Here is a 15,006-nt window from a genome sequence, read left to right on the forward strand (position 1 = left end):
CGCTGGCGCGCAAAAATGCATGGGAATAAAACAAACGGTACGTAATTTCATTCTATTAGTTGAGGATTGCGCGCTTTAAATAATAAACACTATGATTAGTTCTTGAACCATCTTCACCTTTATAAAAATATTTACGATTGCTGTCATTGGCTTAAATATTGTCCTAAGCCGATGTTTTCTATATGCATTTGCAATTTTTCCTAGTTGAATACCACTGATATCAACCGATGTAGATATGCGCAGTAAGTGTGCGCGCTGGAATTAGTGGCCACCGTCCTTAACTACAACAAATCCTCTATCAACAAGCATCACAATGCCAAAAATTAAAAGAATTAAAAACATACCCTGAAATCAAAGTATAAATTATCCACACAAGAAAATTAACGGCGCGGCTAATCTTAGGTTATTTGAGGCATTCTTCATATAGCCTGCGTAGCGGCGCTCTAGGGGAACCAAAACAAATCAGCGTTTGAAAGATCAAACTTTAAGTGATGTATCGATTCATAATGTTCTTTCTTTAAATTTAAAATCTAGCCTTCGTTCGCCATTACTTCGGCCGACAGTGCTGTGCTGTGCTATACGAATACGAATTTCCCGCACAAAGAAAGAACAAGTAAAAACGCAAAAAACAAGAGCGTCATTGCAGGCGCTCCCTCCACCTCCCTCTCTCCCCCTTCCCAATCCCCCGCTAGAGCGCCGATACGCAGGCTATTCTTGAAATTCCAACCGCAGATCAACTCCCAAGAGGAGTATCACAACTAAAAGACTTTTTGTTCTAAAACACAAATTAACCATTTACGCTCCAACGATCTTAACATACTTTATTTTTTCTGCTCTGTATGAATATTTCATCGGGCTGTTGAGGTCGTAGACAGCGAACGCTCAAACTTATAATAAATCCAACACTACAACATTAACAGGTCTCATTTACGGCCTAAGGAAAACTTCAAATAACCGCAATTGTGAATTGAGGGCCAGTACTAGGACTAGGGACATCCTGGATCTAAATACTTCTTCAATTGACGTCATTTCCGTTTCTTGCACACTTGTTTTGCCGGAACGTTTGCTTGAAAAATGGCGGACGATGCTTCAAAGAAGTTCCAAAACTATTTTATATAAAAGAGCAAGAAAAATACAAACATGAATGAGAAAAGCTTCATAATATGACGTAAATCTGTTTGCTTAATTGTAATAGCAACGAGAAGTGTTATTCAGTAGATGAATTAGAGCAAAGAATGGCAGAAGAATGTCTCAGAGAGTTTTCGATTCGACCAACAATTTCAAACAGTTGTCCAGTGTCTCTTCGTTGTGAATAATACAGTAAACACAAAAGCTTAGTGAGGCTCTAGACCTAAAAATAAAACTACAGGTGAGTGTGCCAGAGATTTAAAACATGCCCTGTTATGTCAGTATTTAAGTCTTACCAGTTACTTTACCAGGAGTAAAGTAAATTGTAAGTAAGTAAATCTTGTCTTGATAAAAACTGACAAATATCTTTTTCCCCCGTTCGTGAAGTATCATGTGTTTACCTCACAAGTGGGATAAGAAATCCATAAGCTGCAGTCGTCAGACAAACGATTAAATGATTAGTTCGTAACAAGAAATATATAAGATTTAAATTAAAATGGATGTGGACTTAATGAATTTCCATTCATTTGAAGGCAAAATTTAATTTGGACTGATTATAAGTAATTTATTTTAGGAGAGAGGCGAACTGAAAAACCCGGAGAGTTGTGAATTCATGTGAGGGTCCAAAAGCAGTCTCTGGTGGCACTGACGAGTTGGCTTCGCATTTGAGGGCTTCAGGGTAAGTTCACCTCATCATTCCAACCTCGACTTGAAACCATTGTTTCGTGATCAGTCAAGTAATTAAGGCTGCAACTTTTCTTATTTTGGAACTTTTCGCTTGACTTACTGTCTTTTATTTGCCTAACACATTGAAGTATAACTGTTTATGCTCTAACCTTTGGCCATAATAATTTTAGAGGAAAGAACGCACAAACAAATAAAATAGAAAACAAATGATATCTATTTTTGTGTTCTTAGAACTCTATTTCTTAATTTTTAATCTTTCTTCTTCTTTTTTTTCATTATTTCTTCATTCTTTTGATCATTTTTTTAAATCGTTTTATTATTGTTATTATTATTATTTCTTATTCGTTATTTCTAATTTAGTGCTTAATAATATTTACTTGTTCATTTCGAATGACATGAACTTTGCGTTTAAACCAATGGTTACTATTTTTCTTTTGTGATTCTAAATTTGTTTTCAGTCTTTTTATTATCCCTTGTGTTTTCTCTCCAGCGTCTTTGTTAATATATTTGCAATTGCTTCAATATATATTTGCACATGTCGTTTGCCAACCTGGCCAAACTTAACTTCCAAACCAATCGCTCGCCACAGGAACTGACAACAATGTTGAAAAAGAAATTTAAAGTCACTAGGAAAAAAATTTTTTTCATCAAGAGAGAAAACTGAGATGCCTTTTTAATTGTACATGTTCCCGAGTTCTTTATAAATTTTTGTATTAAAAAATTGCAAAAACTACTACGAACAGGCTTTTTTTAAGTCAATTTACACTTTCAATTTTTCATTTCAAATTAAACAGTAATTTAAGCAGAAGCGCGAGGAGTAATCTACTTTAGTTTCTTTTCACCTGTTATTAATATTGTATTCTAAATATAGTGTTGTTCTCCAAAAATGCTGCGAATTGATTGGTTGAAACTATAAAACATATATGCATGATTTAAAGTCTGGCCTTAACTTTTGCTGTTTATGAAGAGATGTTAATACGAATGAATCTGTTCGCACACAATGGTGTTGAAGAATGTTAGCGAGCGCAAAAGTGCAGCCGTTTTTACCACTTTTGACTCTGACTTGCTATATTTTACAATATGTGGCTTATGATTTTGAACCCTAGGAAAGTACGTACTAATGGGGCTTTTAAATAAATTTGAGATTCAATCTTTGGACTTTGCATCGAGACGACATTTCTATGGTCAGTTCTCCTTTTAGAGGTAAGAAGTCTGAAAATCAATGTTTCTTATTTCACTCGTTTTGTTGAACAATTAGGCTTAGACAAATAACGCATTAATTTAAATTCAATTTCATTTACGATCGAGATTAGATTCCTAAGAATCAAATAAAATCTTCGAACACGGCTTTTCTTTATGGACCGAATTAGAGGCTACCTTGGACCAAAGATCGATTGGGATTCCAACTCCACCTTTACTTGAGTTACTGTCTATAGCAACCAAGACCTAGTGCTTATAATAGTGGCGATATTTGGCCTCTGTCGACGCGTAACTCAACTCAGAAGAGGTATTAAATTAAAAATTGTAAGGTAAGCAAGGGCACGGTAGAACAAAACCCATATTCAGTTTCAAAAAAAGAAAAAAAATTACTTTTTGATTCCACTCCAAATATTCAGCCTATTCTCTGTAGATCTATAGATGAGATCTTGATTTAGAGATATTTTTCATATGGTATTATAGACCGAATAACAGCTATCAAATTCGAACAAAAGCCAAAGTGAAGAAAACCATTAACAATGCATAAAACTAGAAGTAATAAAGTCATCACTGGTGTTATCTTACGATAATATACCTTCCACTTCAAGGGCTCTCGGTCGCTGTAACACGTTGTTGACAACAGAATTGACGACCAGTAATGGATATACTAATGCTTTCTTATTAGTGAGGATGTACTCTGTTATCTGCTTATCGGCGTCTTTTGCAAATAAAAAAAGGTTAGCTTTCGTTTCATTTTTATTCACACGACAGATCTCCAATGATTATTTCTCAGAAAAATCCAGGGTTCGAACTTTTTCAATTGTTTTTTAAATTTAACGGCGGGTTTTTTCTTTGAGTCCTGCCAGGCTATTTTACACTTTCTTTGTTTAATTTTTAAAGATCAGCAAATATGATTTTGTCGGGGACTTTGTTTTTAGAAAAAATACTTTTTTGATTAACTTTCATTTCGATAAATATTCATATTTTAATGCGTGTGTGTGTGCGTGAAAAGACGCGCCTGAACGCGTCGAGTTTCCCGCGCAAAATGGCGGCCGTTGTCTTCGTTCGAAATTTAATAAATTAGCTAAGGCTTGACTTTCAGTTCATGAATTCATCAAATTTACAATAAAGAAAAAATTTATGTTGTTGATTTTTCTCTTTTCGTCGTTCATAATGTAAACATATTTCACTGATTAGAACATAGAAATTCCTCTCCAAATGTCTATTAAACTTCAAACAGTGTCAGCCAACAGACAAAGTCTACATCAAAGGACTTCCCCGTCTGCCAGTAGGATATTGAATTAATTTCATGACATTTAATCAAAAATTTATCGTAAAAACTGTCTTCTTAAGTTTTTAAAAAAATATTCTGTAAAGGCTATTAATTACTCACATTCTAGATGGATTACGATTGGCTTCTTCGATTAATTTTCATTCGTTAAATTTAAACATTTCATTGAGAAGTTATGACTACACATGTTTTTTTTAAAAACAAAATTCAAATTGATTATCAACTTACTATTAACTTTTTTTGTCTAGTAAGGTTTTGTTTTGTCTTGCAGAAAACGAAAGTAGTGAATCCTTTCTCAGCCAGTTACACTAGTACAGAGAACACTAAGCGAGTATATAATATCATAAAATGTAACTGCATTTTATGGGTTAACTAGTTTTATATTTTTAAGCATCTTTATAGGGACTTTATGATATCTTTATAGAGATTTCATATTTTCTTTTCTTTATTCTTTTTGGCATGTTTTCAAATATTTACATTAATGTTTTACTAAATAATTATCTTTAAAGAAATGATTAGCAGGAAATAGAGACCTCATAACCTAGACCCGAATATTTTCCCGTACGGCCAGAACTACCTTTAGTTCTTTATCAAATGACTCATTTTTCGTAAAAAATGCTGAAAAATACTGCTAAAATTGTTAAATACAGCGCGCGTAAACCTCTAGAAGGGCCGTATGGGTTTTGCCGCTCCGCTTACGTCAACATGTTTCAACACTTTTCCAAAGGTTTTATTAGAGCGCGCGATCAGGGCCGTACGGGTGATATAATAAATAATATATATCAGAAGTATTTTGGTGTGCACTCTTTGAAGTGCACTTGTAGCTTCGAGAAGAACGATATATAATAGCCGTTCGTGTGCGGTGTGGGTGTGTTTCGTGTAGGCCATTAATCGTGAGTAGTCGCGCGTATTGTTTCGTGTTTCATTTGCTTGGCAGTATGAGACGTACATTAATATGAGGCCATTGTCACGTGACGTGTATCATGCATCATGAGATATGGGTCACGTGTCGCTGCGTTTCGCGTCATGAATCATTTGTAGCTATCATACAGGGTAATTAGTATTGCACCCTATTTGCATTGTCTGAATGGCTTCAAGCCCGTCTCTTCTAAAATTAGATCAATTGGTTCTACCCAGTAAAGATTGTCGCCTGAGCCGTACTTAGATCTCATAAGAAATGCAAAAAAACGAACAACCAATCGGATCGTTGGATCGAAGGACATTCGTTCCAACCTCGAGAGAAAGACGGGTTGAAGCCATTTAGACAATGTCAATAGGGTGAATATTGAGTAAAGGAAATCGTAAAAAAAATCCAAAGTAGTAGATAAATAAGTAAAGGAATATTTTTCTCTGGCGAGAAGGGTTGCAAAAGGTAAAGTGAAATACAGGGAAACGATGAATACATGGTCGTGTTTGCCGTTTGAAGGAAAGAAAAACGGGAAGCTTAATCTCTTTAATATTTGGTTTTCTAGTATTTTATCTAAATAGGCTTAGGAATAACGAAACGAAATAATCTTATACTATTTCAATTTGAATCAGGGTTTGCAATCATCAGAACCCTCTAGATCAAAAGCTGTGCCTGAAAATAACACCTTGTCTCGCAATTTTGAATGTAATTTCAATCAGTTTTCCCTGACGATGGGTTTGTAACCCGAAAGCTCGGAGCAGGAATATGAAAATAAAAATCGTGGATGAAACAAAAAAGTAGATAAATCATGACTCCCACAAACAAAGAAACTCTTAATTTTTTTCTTGTTAGAGTAAAATGAGAGGCAATTATCAATGAGTAATTCTATCGTTTCATTAAGGATTTTTAATTCATTAAAATAATCTCTGCGGACTAACATCCAGGCGCTTTGATTTGCGTGTGTCTGACATGGATAGTTCAGAATTCAATATGAAAAATTGATAACGGCACATGTGAACGATTTTAGGTGCCACCAAATCTGCTTTAGGCACCTTACTCTGCATATACTATCGATATCTAGACTAAACACATGAATTTTCAACCAAAAACACTGTGTTTTTACTGAAGCTTTTAACTTTTGATTTGTTGCTCAGAATCAGTATCAGTTATATCTTATGAGGTGTTCATCTTAGTAAAAATAATTATATGAATATACAGTTCACTAGCTTTGTTCCGGAAAGATCCTCGGTAGTTGTAAACATCTTAAACATTAGTCGATATCTAAAAACTTCAAAACAATCTTCAATCCTCCAGGTCATATTTATCTTATTTATGTTTATGCTAATGCGCCAATATTCCGCCTGTAGCTATTACAGTTTTAGTTCAATGAGCTCGTTTGTTTGTCAGTAATGTTTCCCCCTTATCGTGTGATTAAAGCACTCCGATTTTCAATTAAGCTTGCGCATAATTTTGTTTTTCTTCTTGAAACGTTCCAATAAGAGTGAAGTTTTTTCTAATTTTTTTCCTACCTTATTTAATTTATCACTTGTTTTATTTTTTTAAGGGGAAAAATATTGCGAATCCCCCACCCTCATCCACAAATACACTCGCTTTTAAAGTCGTTCTACCGGTTAACCGACCCATGGGAAATCCATAGGATAGTGTCTGATGTATTTTCTGCAACCCGTTAAGTTTTTCTCACAGACTCGAGAAAGACTGTGTTTTCAAAGGTAATGTCCAACAGAGAGCGGCTATCATTTAGATTCTAATGAGTTTTTAGCTGGGAAAGAACCATGTTTTGATCTCCACTTCCTGATGATTGATCAATTAATTTGCATGTGAGAAATCTGTATCAGGTTTCCGCAAGAAACACGATAAGCATGATGCATTGTGGTCTAGATTCAGTACAAACAAAACCATATAAGGCATGATGAACAAAATACGTTAGTACCCAAGCTAGACCACAATGCATCATGTTCGCTATCTAAAAAAGTGTTTTATAAATCAGTTGCATTTAAAGAATTTCTGGGCTGATTTAAATGCAGAAGGTAAAAACCTACGTGATTGCTTATAATTCAATGCTAAACGAATATTGTTTATAAAATAAATTAAATAGTACGCACGCTGTGATTGGTTGATAGCCATGTTTGCATGAGGATATGTAAACACAGTTGTGACGTCACAACTTTTGTGTCTTCGCGGTACAAGTTCAAAAATTAAAAATTTACAGTTTCTTTCGAGGGAAAAAACGCCCCCAAAAATGTATTTTGAAGACTAAGTTCCAAATTTTGACTTGTGTCAGGGCCACAGGCATAACCCTATGGTCTCATGCAGGTCTTTCTGATCGTAATATCATGACAATCCCTCGTTGGTCACCGCAAAGAGAATTCCCTCAGGAGCTACAACACACGTCCTCCGTCAGAACTGCTGCGGTTGTTCAGCGACGTGCTTTCTCATGATTTGAATGCACCGCTCGATAAAGAATACAAGTATTTCAAGGAAACAGTCAGCAGCTTCAAACTTTTTCCAGCGATAGCTCTTCAGCTCCACAAAATATCTTCTCGAGGCAAGACGAAACAATCAACTTCGCTGCCATGTTTTCTGGCTGTCAAATTGAGCAAAACCACGTTTCTTTCAACCGAGAATTCCATTCACAGTGACACTTGTTATCCACTATTGATCATTTTCGTAAAGATAATCAATTCTGAAATCTTTTATTAAGATTTCTATTCAATCTTTGGACATTTCTTTGTATTTGTTTTAAAGTTTTAGAATGATAAATGTTTAAAATAGCTAGCGATTTTTTCTTGCTTCACATTTGCCTCCTTAGCGTTTATTACACAAAATTTGATTGGCTAACGATCGAAGTTCGTGATGTATGGAGAATTTGTATTTTGATATGAGAATCAAATTCAAATAAAGATTTATTTTCTTGCAAGTGGTAATGTTTTCCCTTAGTATTTATTTTATAAAAGCAATAGAAAACTTTTTTCTCTCTGTTTACATAGCCTGATAGCAACACTCGGGGGGTTGGGAGAATTCTCGACAGTTATGCAAACCCTCGACTACGTCTCGGGTTTGTATAACTGTCTCGAATTCTCCCAACCTCCCCTCGTGTTGCTATCAGGCTATGTAAACACGGAAAAAGTTTTCTATTGCTTAAATATTGATCTTTTTGTTTCTGTGCGACTAAACCAACAAAGGCCACCCAGACAAATTTTCATACGAATTAGCCAATCACGATTGCGTTTAAACAAAAGAATCTGTACAATTTTTTTCTCTTCAAAATCATATATCTTACCGTAAATCCTCTATTTAGCCCCCCCCCCCCCCTCCAATAAGCCCCCCCCCTTTTAAAGGAAAACAAAAATTCCCCCTCTCTCTCGTGCCTGAAATAAATAAGCCCCCTGGGGGGCTAAATAGAGGATTTACGGTACTTTGTACTTGTGTGTGTATGATCAGAAGTGAATAAGAAACAATCAAAAAATCCAGAATTCACTAATTCATCTGTTATGCAATTTAAAAATGCGATTTTTGAATTTGATTTCAAATTCGTTTGGGTAGCCTTGGTTGATGTAGTCACACTGTGAGGCTTTAGACATATTGAAGTATAATGTTAAGGTTTTCATTCGCCGTGTAAATATTGACGTTAAATTCATCTTTAAGGCTATATAACTTTATTTTTGGCATTAATAAAGTGCTTTGGTTTTAGACCCCGTCCACACTATGCCGGATAGACTTGAATCCGCAACTTTAACACCGAAACCGAAAAAAAAAGTTTTCCGTCCACACATGAAAACGGATAAAATGTTTCGCGTCCATACTAGTCCGACAGAGGCGGCAAAAACGCTTCATTGTAAATCTGAGCATGTGCATCGAAGCTGAACTTGAGCCTGCGGTGAATTCTTAGCCTTCCCGCCATGTTCCCTTGACAATCATCGTATTCGAAAAATTTCGGATACGAAATGTTCTCCGTCCACTAATCCGGCTAGCCGGCGTTTTCAAATTGTTCGTATTCTAAAAAATTCGTTTTCGGTGAAGAATTGTTCCGGATTCGCCCGGACTAGTGTGGACGATAGGCCTTACCGAATAGATAGAAATTCGGGTTCAAATTTATCCGGCATAGCGTGTACGGGGCCTTAAACGCTTTCCTTCTACTTTGCTTTGCTTTGTCTAGCTTTGCTTTCACTTTTCGTATCATTTAATGGTCTTAATGCTGCTTTTTCGACTACATTTACATTCTTATCATGAATAACACGATACTATCGCTTCCACCTGTACACCTTAGAACATACATATTGATTTTTGCTTGGGATACCATGATCTTTCTATTTGAAAAAAACTAATTGGTTTATGCGCATATAAAACAAAACTACAAGAAAAGCAATGATTTTCCACATGAAAATGAGCCTCAAAAAGCATCAGTGAAAACACTGCGAAGCAAATACATCCCTGGAAGCCTTTAAAAACAAATGAAGACGCAAACAAAACAAGGGGAAAAAAGAAGAATGAAATAGAACAAAATATGAGCAGTTCAGATCTGCTACTTTTAAGAGAGTTTTATAAATACATTACAGTGTAATATACAACCAATACGTTATTTCAATTCCGGAAGAATAATATTTTTTTTATATTTTGGGAAAAAGGCCTTTTCTAAAAGCAAAATGTCCAATTATTTAGACTAACAGTCATTAGTCTAAAATTAAGGTTGCCGCTAACATGTTATGCGCTCAGTACATTCGTAAATACTCAACTTTTATGGAACCTAGTTTTGTTTTCGCGTTTTAATTTTTTATCTGATACTACGAATTTATCTGGTTGCAAGCTAGCTAAAAATATACAAATCCACGCTGCACCGATTTGTATCAATGCTGAGATTGCTTCGGGGGTAGCCACTTTACTAAACGTAAAGCGATTACGGCCGATTACCGCCTTTTCAATTGAGCACGTATATAGTCAGATCTGTTTACTTCTCGTCACATCCAGTCTTTCCCGACCCTGTCAACGCCGCTTCAGAATTTCATGTTGCTTGGGAAAGTTGGTACCGTTGGTAGGTAGAACTGCAGAAAGGACTTGATGTATTTTGTCTCTTGGGGCAGACATTCTATTTTTATTTTCATTTTCAAATGTTGATCGAGAAGATTTAAAAAGATGAACAATATATAATAGCAGGTTATGATTCGAAATTTTGGCCATTTTGATAAAACTAGCCTTGATTGAGCACATGTCGACTTCTAAACCTCTCGGAATGAGAAACTTTACATCAACTATTTTATATCTCTTAATACCATTGGCATATTTGCTTGGTTGTATGCATATGTATATTGGGTTATACATATGTTACACTTATTGCGAAAAATGTTGTTAGTCGGAGATCTGAAATCTGAAAATTTTATTTAGACCGAGTAAAATGCTGCAAAATTTAATAAATTCACAGCCAAACAACGTAGTTTGCTTTTAGACTGGAATATGAAGCAGTAAATTCGATTTAGAAATGTGATTTTTCGTATTCTAGCCAGAAAACACAAAAACACAAAAATTCTGTATACGGACTGAGATCGGCCGTTTTTGAAAGAGGTGTATTTTAAATTAGTATGACCAGGATTGATTTTTTTTCAAATGTAATTTTTTTTTGTTTTTCGTTTTTTGTTGTTGTTTTTTTATTTTTTTTATTCTTTCATTTTTTTATTTTTTGTGGCAAAGATTTCAACTGCTAAAAATCTCGGAAAAAGAAACTTATATCGATTATTTATCAATTATAGGGCTTTAACGTTTTGTTTAGATTCATGCATCTCGAGTAAAACAAATAGGTTTGCCGCTAAGGGCTATTGAGTCATTAGAAAATACAGCTATCAACGGTTTTTTTGAACCATTATAGTCAAAATCTAATTAAATGTTTTCAACCGAAATTTTCTCAAATTTTGTTTCTTTTTTCTAACGGGCAGAATAGAACTGATAGCGGTTTTCACATTTAAGAACACGTGTCATTTCATAGCCTGGGGATAACCAGCATCATTGATTCATGAATGAATGTTACTAACCTACCAGACATTACCGATTTCGATAAACAGAAGTGATAATATACCAAAGGAAATTGATTAAGGCCTCTCATAATTCATGACAGGTACGCTAAATAACTTCCGGTGTATTTTGAATATATTTTCGAAAATTATCGGAATGCAAACCCGATACTATTAGTCACGTCGGCCATCTTCACTGCCACTCCCCAGGGGCATTTGTCAAGCACCAACATTCGCTTTTTTACTGAATGGAGTAGCATTATCCATTGAAGTATGTGTGTCTTACTGCAAGTCTCCTTCTTCAACCAACCAACTGTTTTAATTCTATAATTTCCTCGCAAATTAATCAGTACTTCTGGCTGAAGTAGATTTCCGGGCCAAAACGTAAGAACTTTATTCTGAATAAGCAGCTTTGTAAATTCAAAAGTACGGATCTCGACTTATGACTTTGTAATCCCTTCTTTATCACTCTCTATTGAAGTATTATTTTGAGGGAATTATCTAAAGTCTAAGATTAGAAGGAATTAATGTAATTTTATAAATAGAATTTCTAGTTTTATTATAGACCAGTCATATTTATTGCCTGTGGGAAGGGTAAGCACGCGATTGACAATGCAAAAGTCAACCCCCACCCCCTCTCCCCCTTCCCAAATACCAAATGTCCAGATATTGCAAGACAAAAATGTTACCAAATACCCTAATATAACTGAACAAAAAGATATCAAATATCTTGTCCATATTACTGGATGAGAATGGTACCAAATATCCTGATATTACTGGACGAAAATGGTACAAAATATCCTGACAACATTACTGAACAATAAGGTATCAAATATCCTGATATTACTGGATGAAAATGGTACCATATATCCTGATATTACTGGAGGAAAAATGGTACTAAAAATTCTGATACAACTGGAAGAAAATGGTACCAAATATCCTGATAATACTGGAAGAAAATGGGACCAAATATCCTGATAATACTGAACAAAAATGGTACCATATATCCTGATATTACTGGACGAAAATGGTACTAAAAATTCTGATACAACTGGAAGAAAATGGTACCAAATATCCTGATAATACTGGAAGAAAATGGGACCAAATATCCTGATAATACTGAACAAAAATGGTGCCATATATCCTGATATTACTGAATGAAAATGGTACCAAATATCCTGATAATACTGGAAGAAAATGGGACCAAATATCCTGATAATACTGAACAAAAATGGTGCCATATATCCTGATATTACTGAATGAAAATGGTACCATATATCCTGATACTACTGGAGGAAAAATGGTACTAAATATCCTGATATTACTGGACGAAAATGGTACTAAATATCCTGATATTACTGGACGAAAATGGTACCAAATATCTTGATATTACTGAATGAAAATGGCGCCAAATATCCTGATATTACTGGACGAAAATGGTACTAAATATCCTGATATTACTGGACGAAAATGGTACTAAATATCCTGATATTACTGGACGAAAATGGTACAAAATATCCTGATATTACTGGACGAAAATGGTGCCAGGTATCCTGATAATATTACTGCAAGAGTATTTTACCAAATATCCTGATATTACTGGAAGAGAATGGTACCAAATATCCTGTTAATAATGAGAAAAATGGTACGAAATATTCTGATATTACTGTACGAAAATGGTACCAAATATCCTGATATTACTGGATGAAAATGTTACAAAATATCCTGATATTACTGGACGAAAATGGTACAAAATATCCCGATAATATTACTGGAAGAGAATGGTACCAAATATCCTGCTAATAATGAGAAAAATGGTACGAAATATTCTGATAATATTACTGGAAGAGAATGGTACCAAATATCCTAATATTACTGGAAGAAAATGGTACCAAATATCCTGATATTACTGGACGAAAATGGTACCAAATATCCTGATAATATTACTTGCAAAGAATGGTACCAAATATCCTGATATTACTGGACGAAAATGGTACCAAATATACTACTAACAATGAGAAAAATGGTACGAAATATTCTGATATTACTGTACCATAATGGTACCAAATATCCTGATATTACTGTACGAAAATGGTACCAAATATCCTGATATTATAGGACGAAAATGGTACCAAATATCCTGATATTACTGGACAAAAATGGTACAAAATATCCTGATAATATTACTGGAAGAATTTGGTATCAAGTATCCTGATATTACTGGACGAAAATGGTACAAAATATCCTGATATTACTAGACGAAAATGGTACCAAATATCCCGATATCTAGGTTGAGCATGCCCATTACCAACCACTTTTTCAAATCTTTGCGAAAATACCAAAATCACCGAATGATAAAACAGAATTACATAATTTAATAATTTGTCTTTGTCTTGTAATTGATTTATTTCTTATAATTTCGGCATCGGCAAATATCTGATAATTCGTCATGGGAAAAAATAATATATTTTGAATGGTCAAAGTTATTAATATAAATGATTGCTTTTTATTTTGGTAGTTTTCTTTGCCCAATTAATAAAATATACATTAATAAGATTTAACAGTTAATGGCATATCCACCGAGTTGTTTTTTCTTCCTCTGGATCCCGGCATTTGGAATTTAGAAGTTAGCTGAAGTTCACATCTCCGAAGCAAGAAAAACAAAATTTTGTTTTGTTTTGTATACTACTTTATCATTTTCTCTAATCTCAAGACGGCTATTGTCTGTGTATCATGAAATTCCAGCGGTTTGCTTTGGGATTAGCCCAATTAACAATTGGTTGGGGAAATTACTAAACATTTTGAGAGTCGTTCATCTAAGGTGTCGCGGAATTGCAGGCGGTTCGTTATCAGCAGGAAGAAGGAATGATATCAGCGAAATGTCGAAATAAAATCAATTAACCAAAATTTTGAGATTAAGATTTACTGGCCTCTTATACTCCGGTTTGTCTCTATATCAGTCTCCTACGCATTCCGTTAGAGGATATGGATAACTAAGGTATATGATCAAATAGGCTTTAATTACAGCTCCAGGCGTCTGGTATTTTGATCAGTTTTGGGAGGAGAGGGAAGCGCATGCATTCTTCCAAGGCTTGTGCATTACTAAGCAAGAAGGAAATATTAGTCGTGAACATAATTATTAGGTAACAGTTATGAAACAATATCATTCATAAAAAACACGGGATTTAACTATTAGATATCATTCAGTATTATTTGCTAGTTCTCGCTTTTGCTGAAGAAAATAGCTTTGATGAAGGTAATGGTGATGATGATGATGATGATGGTACATGATGATGATGACGATGATGATGATAAATAGTAATGCTGCCATTTCAGTTATTTATATTTCTCAATTCATTTTCTTATGTATACTGATAACTTTTTACATTGGACTTAATTTCCTCCCATTATAGACCACTTGTCACCCCCTAGAGTATCATTTCTTTGTTTAACGGTTGCGCATGAGAAGACACATGAATATGGGTACAACTCAAACAAAAACAAAGAATCTTATTCTCTAAGGAATGACACGTGGTCCCTGATATGACCATGGGCAAACGTTACGCTCAATTTAAAGAGGTCCGCAATACGCCGCAAGGTCCGATAGGGGACCAACTCAGTTTTTTCATTAACTCTTTGCGTGCGAATTCATTTAAAAAGTAAATCAATTAGGGAAATGATTTTTGAATATTTTGATTGCCAATCCGATTGCACTTGGTGGTAAGTTAAATATATACATCTGACCTAGAAGCACCCACTTAAAGCCCCACAAAGCA

The 15,006-nt window shown here is 34.7% G+C and overlaps 1 protein-coding gene and 1 long non-coding RNA gene across 2 annotated transcripts in view; one reads left to right on the forward strand and one right to left on the reverse strand.

Moving 5' to 3' along the window:
* Positions 1–806: 806 nt before the first annotated feature.
* LOC116295645 (uncharacterized) lies at positions 807–3,672 on the reverse strand. The gene is made up of 2 exons (XR_004197039.1): positions 3,608–3,672; positions 807–1,106 (listed from the first exon to the last, which is right to left on the reverse strand). It is a non-coding gene; the product is annotated as an uncharacterized LOC116295645 (long non-coding RNA).
* Positions 2,811–15,006, forward strand: part of LOC116290974 (gamma-aminobutyric acid receptor subunit beta-2) — a 41,398-nt gene continuing 29,202 nt past the window's right edge. The window contains exon 1 of the mRNA XM_089027865.1: positions 2,811–3,018. Within this exon, the coding sequence (XP_088883991.1) occupies positions 2,997–3,018 (22 nt within the window). The 5' untranslated portion in view covers positions 2,811–2,996. The remainder of the gene's footprint in view (positions 3,019–15,006) is intronic.

This window comes from Actinia tenebrosa, unplaced genomic scaffold (assembly GCF_029948245.1).
Source record: "Actinia tenebrosa isolate PJP-AT-01 unplaced genomic scaffold, QUT_ActTen_1.0 PGA_scaffold11__36_contigs__length_13525064, whole genome shotgun sequence".
NCBI lineage: Eukaryota > Metazoa > Cnidaria > Anthozoa > Actiniaria > Actiniidae > Actinia > Actinia tenebrosa.